This window comes from Thamnophis sirtalis, unplaced genomic scaffold (assembly GCF_051295495.1).
Source record: "Thamnophis sirtalis isolate CommonGarterSnake01/CBP01778 unplaced genomic scaffold, rThaSir2_p1.2 scaffold_3, whole genome shotgun sequence".
Classification (NCBI taxonomy): Eukaryota; Metazoa; Chordata; class Lepidosauria; order Squamata; family Natricidae; genus Thamnophis; species Thamnophis sirtalis.
In genome coordinates, this window is record NW_028261383.1 from 21,228,891 (window position 1) to 21,245,107 (window position 16,217).

At 41.1% G+C, this 16,217-nt stretch overlaps 1 protein-coding gene across 1 annotated transcript; it reads right to left on the bottom strand.

The window, feature by feature from the left end:
* Nucleotides 1-801: 801 nt before the first annotated feature.
* LOC148047485 (uncharacterized) lies at nt 802-2,544 on the bottom strand. The gene is given in 2 exon segments (XM_087708063.1): nt 802-2,214; nt 2,216-2,544. Coding segments are annotated over 2 exon segments (1,551 nt in total). The 5' UTR covers nt 2,354-2,544.
* Between the last annotated feature and the right edge of the window lie 13,673 nt (nt 2,545-16,217).

Genomic DNA, 16,217 nt, shown 5'->3' on the forward strand with positions numbered 1-16,217 from the left:
AGGGAGAACGGGGTGAGAGTAGTTAAGCAAGGTAATCTCGCTTAACAACCATTACAACATGCAACCTTAATTCGCAGGCCACATTCCCTCTCTAAGCAGTTTACAGAGTCAGCGTTTTGACCCCAACAGTTTGGGTCCTCATTTTACCCACCTCGGAAGGATGCAAGGCTGAGTCAACCTTGAGCCTGGTGAGATTCAAACTGCCAAATTGCAAGCAGCTGGCAGTCACCAGAAGTAGTTTGCAGTCCTGCACTCTAACCACTGCACCACCATGGCACATTACAGTTGTATCTCGAGCACTACTTCTAGAGTGGCTGGGGTACTATGGGGCTCAAAATCTGAAGGACATCAAAGTAGAAGAGGGAACTCCATATGTTGGAGTTCCGTGATCAATATACAAAAAGCATTACCCAGAAAACCATTTGGAGGAAATCCACAACTTCTGCACAGAAAATATCCAGAAACGTCTGCTGATCACCAGAAACGGGTACTTAGACTTTATTGAACTAACATATTTTTCTATCTACCTACAAGTCTAATCCTGATATATATTTGACTAAAAAGCATCAGGCTAGAATTGAAAAAATACATTCAAGACCTACATTCTTAATGAGAGTTCAGAAATCAAATTAAAGCCTTCTCTAAATTCATCAACTTTTGACTCAAGTGGATTTCCTTGTGGGCAATAAGGAACGATTTATCCCTGAAGCATTGGTCACAGAAAGGACATTTCAAAAGTTTCTCTCCTATGTGAGTCGTCTGGTGTCTCGCGAGGTGGACATTTTTAATGAAACTTTTTCCTCAATCAGGACATCCAAAGGGTTTCTCTCCTGTGTGAGTCCTCTGGTGTTTCACCAGGTTGCAATTCTGACTAAAACATTTCCCACAAACAAGACATTCAAAGGGTTTCTCTCCTGTGTGAGTCATCTGGTGTCTCGCGAGGTGGACTTTTTTAATAAAACTTTTCCCACAATCGGGACATTCAAAGGGTTTCTCTCCTGTGTGAGTCCTCTGGTGTCTTACCAGGTTGCAATTCTGACTAAAACATTTCCCACAAACAAGACATTCAAAGGGTTTCTCTCCTGTGTGAGTCCTCTGGTGTATCACCAAGCTACAGTAATGACTGAAACTTTTCCCACAAATAGGACATTTGAAAAGTTTCTCTCCTGTGTGAGTCATCTGGTGTCTCGCGAGGTGGACATTTTTAATGAAACCTTTCCCACAATCGGGACATTCAAAGGGTTTCTCTCCTGTGTGAGTCCTCTGGTGTTTCACCAGGTTGCAATTTTGACTAAAACATTTCCCACAAACAAGACATTCAAAGGGTTTCTCTCCCGTGTGAGTCCTCTGGTGCATCAGCAGACTGCAGTAATGACTGAAACTTTTCCCACAAACAGGACATTCAAATGGCTTCTCTACTGAGTGAGTCCTCTGGTGCATCACCAGGCTAGAATTCACACCAAAACGTTTCCCACAATCAATACATTCAAAGGGTTTCTCTCCTGAGTGAGTCTTCTGGTGTTTCACCAGGTTGCAATTCTGACTAAAACATTTCCCACAAACAAGACATTCAAAGGGTTTCTCTCCTGTGTGAGTCCTCTGGTGTCTCGCAAGGTGGACATTTTTAATGAAACTTTTCCCACAATCAGGACATTCAAAGGGTTTCTCTCCTGTGTGAGTCCTCTGGTGTCTTACCAGGTGGGAATTCTGACTGAAACATTTCCCACAAACAAGACATTCAAAGGGTTTCTCTCCTGAGTGAGTCCTCTGGTGTTTCACCAGGTTGCAATTGTGACTAAAACATTTCCCACAAACAAGACATTCAAAGGGTTTCTCTCCTGTGTGAGTCCTCTGGTGTATCATCAAGCTACGGTAATGACTGAAACTTTTCCCACAAATAGGACATTTGAAAAGTTTCTCTCCTGTGTGAGTCATCTGGTGTCTCGCAAGGTGGACATTTTGAATGAAACTTTTCCCACAATCGGGACATTCAAAGGGTTTCTCTCCTGTGTGAGTCCTCTGGTGTTTCACCAGGTTGCAATTCTGACTAAAACATTTCCCACAAACAAGACATTCAAAGGGTTTCTCTCCCGTGTGAGTCCTCTGGTGTATCAGCAGGCTGCAGTAATGACTGAAACTTTTCCCACAAATAGGACATTCAAAAGGTTTCTCTCCTGTGTGAGTGCTCTGGTGGTTCACCAGGGTTGCCATAGCCACTGAAACTTTTTCCACAAATAGGACATTCAAATGGTTTCTCTCCTGTGTGAATCCTTTGGTGATTCACTAAATGGGATTTTTGAATGAAACTCTTCCTACAATCTGGGCACTCATGCAGCTTCTCTCCTGTGTGCATCCTTTGGTATATCACTAGGTCACAATTTCAATTGAAACATTTCCCACAATCAGGACATTCAGAGGGTTTGGTGTCTTGTGAAGTGAAACTTTCTGTGGTTTCTGTAGGAAATGGAAAATATTTTGATTTCTGGCTTGATTTGTTTTCCTTTTCAAAGTTGCTTCTCATTCTCAGTTTTCCAGACTGTTCTCATTGGCATCCTCTCTGCCTGTAAGATTCAAGTAAAAGTGTAACTTTAATTATTTATAAAATGGTTGCATTATATATCAAAAAAGGAAAAAAAGGTTTACATTATAGGTAAAAAGCAAACATGCCACAATGCTAAAATAGCATCTTATATTACTTATGATTAATTGGATACACTGAAGATTACCGAGATCCAAGTTCACGTAGCCATTCAATCATAAAATTCTCTTTCTGACTTGAATCAATCACCAATTCTTAGTATGGCAATTATTGAGTAGAATCTCTGCAATTAATATACTAATGACAGAGTATGAGGAATAAACAGGGTGAAATTAGAAATTCAAATAAATGAGGACAGATATGATATTGTTGCCATTACGGAAACTTGGTGGGATGAAAGCCACAAATGGAACATACAGTTATAGAGATTTAAATTATTTAACAGAAATAGATCAGTGGTGGGATTCAAATTTTTTTACTCAAATTTTTTGATTCTTTGGGCGTGGTGTGGCTTGTTGGTAGGGGAAGAATATTGTAAAATTTCCATTCCTTCCCCACTCCATGGTATTTACCATTTCTCCGAACTACTCAAAATTTCTGCTACCGGTTCTCCACAACTGGTCAGAACCTGCTAAATACCACTTTTGAAATAGACCAAATAACAGAGGTAGTGGAGTTGCACTATATACAAGAAATAACTACTTTTATACAGAACTATATAGCACAACAATGATAAAAATTATCTTGAATGAATTTGTGTCAAAATTAAAGGGGGGGGAATTACATTGCCCTAGGTCTATATCCGTGATGGCGAACCTATGGAGCCATATTTGCTGGCCCAGCAGTCCTCAGTTCTGGTGCGCATGTGTGTGCCAGCCAACTGATTTTCAGCCCTCCGAAGGACATGGGGAGGCCATTTTCACCCTCCCTAGGCTTCAGGAAATCCTCCGGAGCCTGGAGAAGGTGAAAAACAGGCCCAATAGGCGAACCAGAAGTTCATTCCCGAACTTCCTGTTGGGCCGTTGGGCTGTTTTTCACCCTCCCCAGGCTCCGAAGGCTTTCCTGAAGCCAAACACAGAGCGGAAGAATAGAAGCATATTATTCATAAATACTTCGCAAAACTATACGCACAAGATAGCATGGAGGAAATCAAAATAAAACATTATTTAAACACAGAAAAGATAACACCAATTTCAAAAGAACTAAGGGAGGTGATAAACAGGCCAATAACGTTAGCTGAAGTGGAATTAGTCCTGAAAAACCAGAAAAATAATAACACCCCAGGACCAGACAGAATACCGGTGGACTTATACAAATATAACAAAATATTGGAAGAGCTAGGAATGGAAATGTTTAACGAAGTTTTAAGAAAAGCCAAGATATCTGAATCATGGACAGAAGCAATAATATCGCTAATCTCAAAAGAAGAAACCAACCTAGAAAAAATTCAAAATTACAGACCAATTTCATTACTAAACTCTGATTATAAAATATTTGCAGCAATTATGGCAGGATGAATTAAATAGGTTTTAAATGAATGAATACACCCGCACCAAAGCAGATTTTTACCTCACAGACACATTAAAAATAATACGAGGGTCATCCTAGACGTAATAGAGTATTATGAGGCGCATCCAGAGAAACAAATGGTACTGGTTTTCCTTGATGCACAAAAAGCATTTGACAATGTAATCTGGAAATTTAGAATAACACTATTGGACAAGATGAAATTTAGAGAAAAATTTATAAAAATGATAGTGTTGCAGCAGATTGAGGCTTTCGCCACAATGCTCAAGAAAAATGGGACGTGAGACCACGAAGGTGCAAGTCAAACAGGTTTATTGATGCATCAAGTTCAGCGTGTTCACACACCAAAATCTGAATTGCCTTGGCTCCGTCCAGGACACTACTGTTATGTCGTGTTCCATACTGTGCATTCTCAAGGCGTTTCCATACACGAGACAAACATGACATTTCGAAAAGGAGAAGTTCATTTTGGAATGTTACAGAGAAGTACATAGAAAAAATACAAAAAGAGAAGTTCTTATAATGTCTTAAGCTATTGGCCGTTTGCCCTCTGTTCTATCTACGCCTGGCTTCCTATGCCCCTCCTTTACAGCATCTTGCCACATTGTTCCAGTAAGGGTTTTTGCAACTTAATAAAAATCTATATTAAGTCTATATTGATATTCAAAAGCTAGTTAGAGCCTCGGGGCTCATATATCCAGGTGATATGGTCATATTTTGGCCATTTTCTCCCAGATGCCTCAATAGGATTTTATAACAGCCAAAGTTCTGATAAATGGAGATCTAACAAAAAAGATTGAAATAAAAAAAGGAGTCAGCCAACAAAGCCCCCTCTCTCCTTTTGCTATTTATATTAATTTTGGAAATTAATTAAGAAGGACCAGGGAATAAAAGTTTTTAGACTCAAAAATGAAGAATATAAACCCAAGCCTATGCCGATGACTTAGTATTTGTTCTAGAGGACCCATTAAAATCCAGCCTGAAATTAATTCAAAAATTAGAAGAATATGTTGAAGTGGCAGGATTAAAGATCAATAAGGACAAAACAAAAATGATAACCAAGAACATGACAAAAAAGCAAGAAGAGGAACTGGAACTAGCAACCAGACTGCAAATAACTAAGAAAGTGAATTACTTGGAGATCTGGGTGTCAGCAAAATGTTTCACAATTAAAGATGATCATTTTAATAAATTAGTGATACAAATAAAGAAAGATTTAGAAAATTGGAAAAATATTCAGTTATCACTCATGGGACGCATAGCGACAATTAAAATGAATATTTTACCAAGAATCTTATTCCTGTTGCAAGCCACACCTATTAATCCGGGTAAAAAAATCTTTCAAGAATTAAACAAAATAACCGCTAGGTTCATTTGGCAGGGACAAAAAGCGAGGATTAAACTAAAGTCAATACAAGACAGCAATGAGAGGGGAGGCTTAGCATTACCAAATTGGGATTTATATGCATCAGCAGTAACAATAACATTGGTGAAGGATTGGATAGAGCTAAAGAATAAAAAAAAATTGACCTTAGAAGGCCATGATTTGCAAGCAGGCTGGCATATATTCCTATGGGATGATAAAAATAAAACACACAAATACTTTCAAAATCATTTAATCATAAGAGTGTTATTGCAAAAATGGCTCAAAATAAAAAAAAAAAAATCCACTATGTGAAAATCCCGAATTGGCTATCAGAAAGGACAGAAAGGACGACTCACCCAAATTTTACAGATTTGAACAAAATGCTAAGATACAGAGACTTATTTGATAGACAGGGAAATTTAAAAACAATTGAAGAATTGGCAGATCAGAACATGAAAGTTGACTGGCTAACTTACCTCCAAATCAAAACTAAATACAATAAAGATGTAAAATTATATGACATTGAAACAGAACCACACGAATTGGATAAAATTATTCAAAGCTCAGATAGAAAGATGATAGGGAGAATATATAAATTCCTTCCTATAAAATGGAAGAGGAAATTGTGAAAGAACAAATGATAAAATAGGCCCAGAACTTTGGCTTTAATATTGAATTAGACAAATGGGAAAAACTTTGGGGAACAAACTTAAAAATGACACTATCAGTTACATACAAGGAAACCAGTACAAAATGTTTTACAGATGGCACCTGGGACCAACAAGGTTAGCTAAAATCTTAACAAATACCTCCCCAAAATGTTGGAAATGCGAATCAATACACAGAAAATATTACCATTTATGGTGGACCTGTGAGGAGGCTAAACTTTTTTGGAAAAGGATCAAAAATTGACTGGAGGCCAAAAATTGGCTGGAGGCCATTCTATTAAAATAGAATGGAAACCTGAAATTTTTTTATTATGTATAATGTCTGCTAAATACAAAAAAGAAATCCAGTATTTAATACTACATATAATTACAGCAGCAAGGATTGCCTTTGCTCAGAAATGGAAAAACAAATTAATTCCAAGCAAAGATGGAATACTAAGAAAGGTTATGGATTGTGCTGAAATGGACAAACTAACTAAAGAAATCCAGGGGGGAAAAAGAATCAGAATTCTACCAGATATGGGATAAATGGTGTTAAGTGGATAGAGGAATTTAGAATTTTATTAATATTTATAGGCCGCCCTTTTCCCTGAGGGGACTCAGGGCGGCTTACAAAGTATAGGGGGGGGGGACACAAAAACGATGAACATAAACATTACATGAGTATAAAATAGTACACACCATTCATTCATCATTCGGGTGGGGACAGATTACGATCTTCATCCCCAGGCCTGCCGCGACAGCCAGGTCTTAAGGGCTGTGCGGAAGGTCTGGACGGTGGTGAGGGTACGAATCTCCACGGGGAGATCGTTCCAAAGGGTCGGAGCTGCTACTGAAAAGGCTCTCCTCCGTGTGGTTGCCAGTCGACACTGACTGGCGGATGGAATTCGGAGGAGGCCTAATCTATGCGATCTGAAAGAAGAAGAAACAAGAATCAATGAAGGAATATAACAAAACTCAAAAAATAATAGTTATGAGTAAAATAAGAAAGTTAAGAATGGTGAAATCCAAATGAAATACAATAGAAGGAGAAATAATATAAGGTGAGCGGTATCGATTGATAATTGCTATTAGAAAGAACAGGAAGCTGCCTGGCCTGGCTAAACCACCTGGGTAATTACCAACTTTCCCCCCAGCCTCCATCTTGCTTACCTTTGCTCTTAGGACCAAATCCTGAGCTGCTGGTCACAGAGCACCTGCCTTGCTGTTCGCCTGCTGCTTCTGAAATCCCTCAGCTGCAGCCTGCAATCCATCTCATTGGCTAGCAACTGACTCTGCCTGGAATCCATCTCATTGGCTAGCAACAGAATCTGCCTCTCCTGTCTTGTGTCTTATGTAAGTGGTTTTTTTTAACTTTAAAAAAAAAGTTTACTTGAGGGTTTTTTAGGGTTTTTTTTAAAGGAAATAGTAGCTATTTAAAATTTATAAAGTTTTACCTGCTTTTACATTTTTAGATTTGTGGAGCTTTTTGAGATTTTGTGTGTTTTTGTAGTGTTTCATACTCATTACACAAACACACAAAATCACACCAAGCTGTATGTGACATTTTGTGCTTGTGATAGTTGGTTTTGTGAGTTCTCTGTGAGTTTCCTCTTGTTGTTGCAGGGGACATTTTGTGTGCTTTTACATTGTCTGAGAGTTGCACAATGACACTGTGTTTTTCTTAAGTGTGAAAGTTGAGCTCTTTGTGGCTCTGTGAGTTTCCTGCTTCTAGCAGGGGCCATTTTGGGTGCTTTGCAATTCTGCTTGGGCTGGGGGTTGGACTAGATGACCTGCAAGGTCCCTTCCAACTCTGTTAATCTGTTAAATCTGTTAAGTGCGTTGCAGGGGCTAGTTTCTGTGAGGTACTGCTTTTGCATTCTGTGTGAGTTGCACAATGTTGCATTGTGAGTTGCACAATGCTGTGAGTCAGTTGTGTTGTTTTTGTGGCTCTGTGGGTTTCTTGCTTGTGGCTGGGGGGGGGGGCTTTGTGTGAGGTGCAGCTGCTTCTGCATTGTGTTGCTTTTGTGTTGTTTTTGTGTTAAAACTAGTGTTTTGTGTTTTTGCGTTTTGTGTGCTTTTGCATTGCTCCCATCACTGGTCCTCAGCTAACAAAGCTATTTTTCTTCCTTTGGCAGTAGCAGTCTTCACCAGCAAGGATGAAAAGGAAACAAAACTGGTCAGTTTCTTGCCTAAGACACCAAAACTGTCACAACAACCATTAGATAATACATTTTTGTAAGCCATTATTATCATTAGTGCCTGAAGACAACACTTTTATTGCTCTTATGTAAGTATTCTCACATAATTATTCATTATCCTTATTAAATATTAAATGCACAAAATAATTGGTATATTTTCTTCTTGTAAGTCATAAGGGCAAAGAAGTGGTGTCGACTTGGCCACGCCCACCCAGCCACATCACCACCAAGCCACACCCATGAGCCATGATCACCAAGCCACGCCCACAGTGGTAGAGAAATTTTTTAGATTTCATCACTGAAGTAAATGGTAAGTGAGCACCTGTCTACCCTAGATGAGTTCAAATCACCAGGACCAAATGGATTACACCCCAAGATTCTGAAGGAACTGGCAGACGAGATCACAGAACCACTGAACTGTATCTTTCAGAGATCCTGGAGCACCAGGGAACTGCCAGAGGACTGGAAAAAAGCTCATGTAGTTCCCATCTTCAAAAAAGGAAAAAAAATGATCTAGGAAACTACAGACCTATCAGCCTGACCTCAATACCAGGGAAGATTCTGTAAAAGATAATCAAGCAATGAATCAGCAAACACCTAGAAGCAAACAAACTAATAACCAAAAGCCAACATGGGTTTGTCAGAAACAGATCATGCCAGACTAATCTTATTGCATTCTTTGACAAAGTGACAAAATTAGTGGACCAGAGGAATACTGTCAATATGCCATATTTTTCGGAGTATAAGACACACTTTTCCTCCCCTAAAAGAGGCTGAAAATTTGGGTGCGTCTTATATTCTGAATGTAGTTTTTTCAGAGCTTTTTTTCAGCCCTAATGAGGTGCTAATGAGTGAAGCACCTTCCCTTCTCTGCCTGCTTTTCCCATTGCTGCTTTGATCAGTTGTGCTTTACAAGCGTTTTTTCAGCCCTAAAGAGGCACTAACGTTTGAGGGAGCAGCACTGAGAAAAGCAGGCAAAGCATGGAAGATCCCTTAACTCGTTAGTGCCTCATTTGGGCTGAAAAAGAGCTTTGAATATTTTTACTGCAGCATACACACCCCTTTGGATACTGGTACATCTAAGCATGGCTTGGAAGAGAAGACACGAAACAAAATGGAGTCTGTGCTTCAAAACCAATTTCTCAAGCAATGGAAAATTTTCTCCTCTCCAATGCAACACATTCTTTGCAAATTGTGGGTATCTTCTTTGAATTTTCTCATTTAACTATGCTCTTCAACTTATATATATATATACTTTATATATAAAGACCAAAATACGAGTACTACAAAAGAGACATAAGAGAATTGATCATAGCATCATAGCAATCAGTCACCAAAAGCATAGCTAAGGGAAGTTACAACATTCTCCTCTAGTGGTTACAGCTCTTAAGAAAAATTTGGAAACCTGAGAGGTGATGTATGAGGAGACATCTCCAAGGCACTATACAAATAAATTAGAGCCATTAGGCCTAGAAGGGACAATTTCAAGAAGATACAGTAGCTTAGATCTGTCTGCATTATACATAGGGGTGCTCTTCAACTTTTCTGTGGAGCAGATAAGAATAGAAATAGTATAACATAGCAAAGAATAGAATAGAAATAGCATCGATTATGCTGGTTGATTATCTCAGATAGAGTTTAGATAGGAAAGTGTACTCCTTTTTTGTCCAAATAGACTTCCCACTTGCCCTCAATAATGATTGTTTATAAAGATAGTGATTGTTGATCAGTGTGGCCTCACTTGAAATACATAGTCCAGGGGATAAATAGTGTGTGAGCTGAAAACCAACAAACGTATGTGCTGAAGCTGACCAGACTAAGGACGCTAGCCAGATGAATACCTGGTAGGCAGAATTTTCCCCCCTATTTTTCTCCCCCAAAATTAAGGTGCATCTTATATTTCGGTGCATCTTATACTTAGAAAAATACTGTAATTTACTTGGACTTCAGTAAGGCATTTGATAAAGTAGACCATCACCTACTATTAGATAAATTAGAAAAATGTGGGCTAGACAGCATCACCACCAGATGGATTTGTAACTGGTTGACCAAACACACTCAATGTGTAGAGTTCAATGGAACTGCATTTACATGGAGGGAAGCATGCAGTGGAGTACCCCAAGACTCTGTTTTAGGCCCAGTAGTCTTCAAAATCTTCATCAATGTTCTGGATGAGGGAATACATGAGGAACTCATCAAATTTGCAGACAACATCAAGCTGGCAGAAACAGCCAACACTCCAGAAGACAGGCTTAAGATACAGAAGGCTCTTGACAGACTTGAACATTGGGCACTTTCTAACAAAATGGAATTCAATGGTGAAAAAAGTAAGGTTCTACATTTAGGCAAGAAAAACAAAATGTATAGCTATAGTATATGTGATATCTTGCTCATTAGAAGTAACTGTGAGATGGATCTTGGAGTCCTAGTGGACAACCATTTAAATATGAGGCAGCAGTGTGCAGCAGCTGCCAAAAAAGTCAACACAGTTCTAGGCTGCATTAACAGATGGATAGAACCAAGATCACGTGAAGTGGTAATACCACTTTATAATGCCTTGGTAAGGCCACACTTGGAATACTGCATTCAGTTTTCGTCGCCACAATATAGAAAAGATGTGGAGACTCTAGAAAGAGTGCAGAGAAGAGCAACTCTGAAATCTCATGAAACAAATGGCAAGCAAGAAGTAGGTATACAACTGACTATCCCAGAATTGATATCCCAATTGTTAATTGCTATTTCTTTTCAGTTTAACCTGGTTAATTCATGAAATGGGGCACCAATAGGAAATAATGTGCTTGTTGGCTAGGCTAAGGTGACCAGACGTCTTGATTTTGGCGGGACAGTCACGATTTTGCACAATTTGTCCCGCGTCCCGGGGCATTCTTAAAAAGTCCCGATTTTTGTGACCAGCCCTGGTAGTAAGCCTGCCCAGCCCCCAGCCCTGTATACCCATCCCGGCCAGCCGGTATTTTGTCCCTTCTGTGTCCCCGTTGCTCAGAAAAGCAACTTCGGGAAGGTCCTTTGCTAGCAGGCAGGTTCTAGGACGCCTGCCGCCACCAAAGAACCTTGCTGGAGTTGCTTTTCTGAGCAACGGGGAGACAGAAGGGACGCAATCTCCTTTCATTCTCCCTCTGCCTCATTCACTCGTTCGGGCAGCAGAAAACGAAAGAAAATCGCATAGCCGAGGACAAAGGAGCCTGCAGACTCCTTCATTCAAACGTTCAGGCAGCGGGGATGGGGGGGGGGCTTTCTCGCATGCCTTCTTTCTATGAAGCCGCGTCGGATTCAGCAAACTGGGCAGCGCGTGCCCTTGGGATTGTGCAACAGCCGAAGAACAGGAGGCGAGAATTCGGGTGCTGCACAAGGCCACGGGCACGCCCTACCCTCTTCTCTCTGATAGCCGCCTGGTTAAGAAGGAGGAGGTGACTCCGCTGGTCCGGAGCCCATCCAGGAAGACGAGGAACCCAAGGGGGATCCCTCCCCCCGCCGATGGGCTCCGGACCAGCGGAGCCTCCTCCTCCTTTTTAACCAGGCGGCTATCAGAGAGAAGAGGGCAGCGCATGCCCATGGGCTTATGCAGCAGCCGAAGATTGCCTGGTTAAAAAGGAGGAAGAGGGGGCCACACTAGTCCAGAGCCCATCCGCGGGGGCAGGGATCCCCCTCGCGTTCATCGTCTTCCTCGATGGGCTCCTCCTCCTTTTTAACCAGGCGGCTATCAGAGAGAGGAGGGCAGCGCAAAGGAGGAGCAGAACGGTCTTAATCATGTCGAGCTGCCCAGTCAAAAAACCCTTTCCTTCTGTAGAAAAAAAAAGGGGGGGGGATTCCAGAGACCGACTGAAAGAGGGAATCCTCAGCCAGGGCACCCTTTGCTCCACCACAGCAATCTTTTCAAGCAGGATCAGACTAGTTTTAAAGCCTCGCCTTCTACTTCGGCGGGGAAATTCCCTGCCGCCCAGGCTCCGTCCAACAGAAAAAATCCCCTTCGCCGAAGCTCGAGAGGCAAGCGCTGCCTCCGCCTGCCAGAATCTCTGCAGAGAACTTTGCAACTAGCTGAGGAGCAGCGAGCAGCGGACTTGAGCGTTTGCACGCATTCAGCCAAGGTCCTGCTGAGCCCCGCTACTTTGGACGACCCGATGGATTTTACGATGGATGTGCACCCCTGGGAGATGCTGAAGAAAGACAGGCAGCTCAGCCTGATCCAGGATGACAGGCGCCACAGTGGCTTACAGACAGAGACGGAGAGAGACACACACACAGAGTGAGAAAGACACACACACACAGGGAGGGAGGAGAGACAGAGAGAGACAGATACACAGAGAGAACGACAGAGAGAGAGAGACGGAGGGAGGCAGATAGAGGCAAAGAGCCACACAGAGAGTATGAGACAAACAGATACAGAGAGAGAGAGAGAGGAAGAGAGGGAGAGATTTAAGAAACTTCGGAGTGAATCCAGGAAGAGGGAAGAGATGGGAGGACTGGCTTTTCACTCCGATTTCTGAGCCCCCAGCTGTTACTGACGGAGGAGGAGGAGGACGAAGTTCGCAGCAATGCGATCCAACAAATAGGAAAGTTTTAATAAGATCTACTGACTTTATTTGGTCTCTGCTGCCCCCCACCCCCGCCCCCTTAGCCCTTGGGTTTTGTCCCCTTCCAAGGAAAGAGTGGGAAGGAGAGGAAGGAAGGAGGGAGGGGGAGAGGAAAAGAAGAAGGGGGGGAGATGGAAGGAGAAAAGATGGAAGGAAGGAGAAAGAATAGAAAGAAGAAAGAGGAAGGAGAAGGAGGAAGATGGAAAAAGAAAGGAAGAAAAAGAAGGGAGGGGGAAAAGAGGGAAGGAGATAGGAAGAGAAGGGGAAGAGAGGGAATGAGCAGAAAGACAAAGAGAATGAAGTTGATAGGCAAGAGGAAGGAGGAAGGAAGGAAGGAAGAAAAAGGGAGAGAGAGGAAAGAAGAAAAGATGGAACTAGAAAGGAAAGAAGGGAGGGAGGAAAGGGGAAGACAGGGAAAGAGCAGAAAGACAGAAGGTGAAGGTAGATAGGCAGAAGGAAGGAAAAAGGAAGAAATAGGAAGGAGGGAAGGTGAAAGGATGGAAGGAGGAAGGAACAGAAGCAAAGGGGAAGAGAGAGATGGAAAGAGCAGAAAGACAGAGAAGGTAAATAGGCAAAAGAAAGGAAGCTGAAAGAATGGAAGGAAGAAGGAAGAGAAAAGGAGGAAGGGAGTGAGTGAGGAAAGAGAGGATGGAAGGAGAAAGGAAGGAAGAGAGGGAAAGAGCAGAAGACGGATAAGGTGAAGGTAGATAAGCAAGAGGAATGAAGGAAGGAAGAAGTGAGGTGTCTCGAGGAGGGGAAAAACATTTAGTGACCAAAGTTACAATGGCATTGAAAAAAGTGACTGACTATTTTTCACACTTAGCGACCATTGCGACCATTTTTCACACTTAGTGACCATTACAGCATCCTCATGGTCACGTGATCAAAATTTTGTTTGGCAACAGATTCGTATTTATGATGGTTTCAGTCTTCGGGGGTCATTAATCGCCTTTTGTGAGCTTTTGACAAAATATAAAAATTTTAATCAAGCCACCCCCCCCCCCCCTTTCAATGGTGTCTCTCTTTACCAATCTGAAAATCTGGTCACCTTAGGCTAGGCATGGAAGTAAAAAACAAATCCAGCAGGTACACGGAGAATAAAAAAATTACAAGGGACTTTGGTGGTCTTCTAGTCCAATCCTCTGCTCAGAGAGGAGACCTTATAGCACTCCGGACAAATAAATGTGCAATCTCTTCTTTAAAAAACCCCAGTGATGGAGCACCCATAATTTCTGGAGGGAAGCCATTCCCAAAGAATCAACCTTAAACTTCAGAGAGACTTTTTAAATCTTCCCACCAGAAGGAAAATTGCAGTGACCACTTTAACAGCGTGCAGCTTTGGTCCGCTTAAATTTGGGAAGGAACCTGCAGCAGCCTGACATCCTTCAGCCTAGTTGTTTCTCTGTATCCACATCATGGAGGAAATAAAGCAGCCTTACTTGCTCCCGGACTCTTTTCCGACCTGCTCTCAACTCACCTTCCAGCTGCCGCTTCGATCCTGGGAACAGCACAGGATCCACTCTGCACACCACCTTCCGCCCATTGAGTGATCCGAAAGAGGAAGTTGCAGGGCTTTTCTTTGCCTGCCGTCCTTTCTAGCAATTTAGTAATTGATGGTTTTAACCCCTTAAAGCTCAACCACAGATGCCTCTACCGTACAGAAGGTTTTTGTTGCTGCCTCTCTGACCGCCATCTCCCCATAAGAGGCAAAATAACACTTTTATATGTCACTTTTATTATACATGAATATTTATTTAATTATTTAGTCATGTTTATGTAGTATACATTAGAGGTGACCCTTTGAGAGCTGTATGCAATGAAATTTCATTTTAATGTATGCTGATGAGTGTACATTCAAAGTGACAAAGTTATCCTAAGTCCCATCCTTACCTAAGACTTTTTCAAGATGTTTTCACTGGTTAAATGCTATCAAGTTGTTTTCGACTTCTAGAAACCTACCTTTGCAACTGATGCACCAACTCTCCATTCCAGACAAAGGACCATGGGGATGTTGCAATGGTCATAAGCGTAAAAAATGGCCAAAAGTTACTTTTTTCAATGCCAATGTAATTTGAGATTAATTTGTAATTTGCCACAGACCATCACTGCCTCCATGCCTCTCAATTTTGGCCTCGGGTGGGGGTGGGGCTACATTTTGTGTACAAGACACACCCAAATTGTCCCCCTCTTTTAGGGGTGGGGATGCATCTTATACTCCGAAAAAAATGGTATTTTCTAAACTGCCTCTAAATTCATAGAATCATAACATCATGGGGTTGGTTGCATTGTACAGCGGCACTGTAAACTGACTGTATCATTTCTTGTTGTATTAATACTATTTCTGTTGATGCAGCCTAGGATTGGGTTGACTTGTAGTGCAAGCCTGCTGGTAAGTGAGCTGGGTTTTTTTCTTTTATTTTTTTAATGCATTTTAAAATAATATTTTATTTATTGTGCATAGGATTTTTAAAAATTCTGTATGGATTCTTTTTTTAAATTGTCTTAAGACTATTTAAAAAAAGATTCTATCCAAAATAAATTGAAGTGAAACCATGTTTAAAAATTCTACGAACAATACTTTGAAATATATTGTGCATAGAAAGAATAGTTTGAAATGTTTTACTTCAATTTATTATGTTTGGATTCTTTTTTTTAAATTGCCTTAGGCTATTTAAAAAAAGATTCTATCCAAAATACAAAATACCAGCTGCAGTTATTCACTTAAGAACTGTGGCAAGAAAGGTGGTATAATGGGCTTAGTGACCAAAGTTACAATGGCATTGAAAAAAGTGACTGATGACCATTTTTCACACTTAGCTACCATTTTCACACTTAGCGACCATTACAGCATCCTCATGGTCACACGATCAAAATTTTGATGTTTGGCAACAGATTCGTATTTATGATGGTTTCAGTGTCCTGGGGTCATATAGTCAAATGGGGAAACCAGATTCACTTATGTTACTAACTTATCAGCTGCAGTTATCCACTTAAGAATTGTGGCCAGAAAGGTGGTATAGTGACCAAAGTTACAATGGCATTGAAAAAAGTGACTGATGACCAGTTTTCACACTTAGCAACCATTTTCACACTTAGCGACCGTTGCATCCTCATGGTCACGCGATCAAAATTTTGATGTTTGGCAACAGATTCGCATTTATGATGGTTTCAGTGTCCTGGGGTCATGTAATTGTCTTTTGACAAAGTCAAATGGGGAAACCAGATTCACTTATGCTACTAACTTATCAGCTGCAGTTATTTACTTAAGAACTGTGGCAAGAAAGGTGGTATAGTGACCAAAGTTACAATGGCATTGAAAAAATGACTGATGACCATTTTTCACACTTA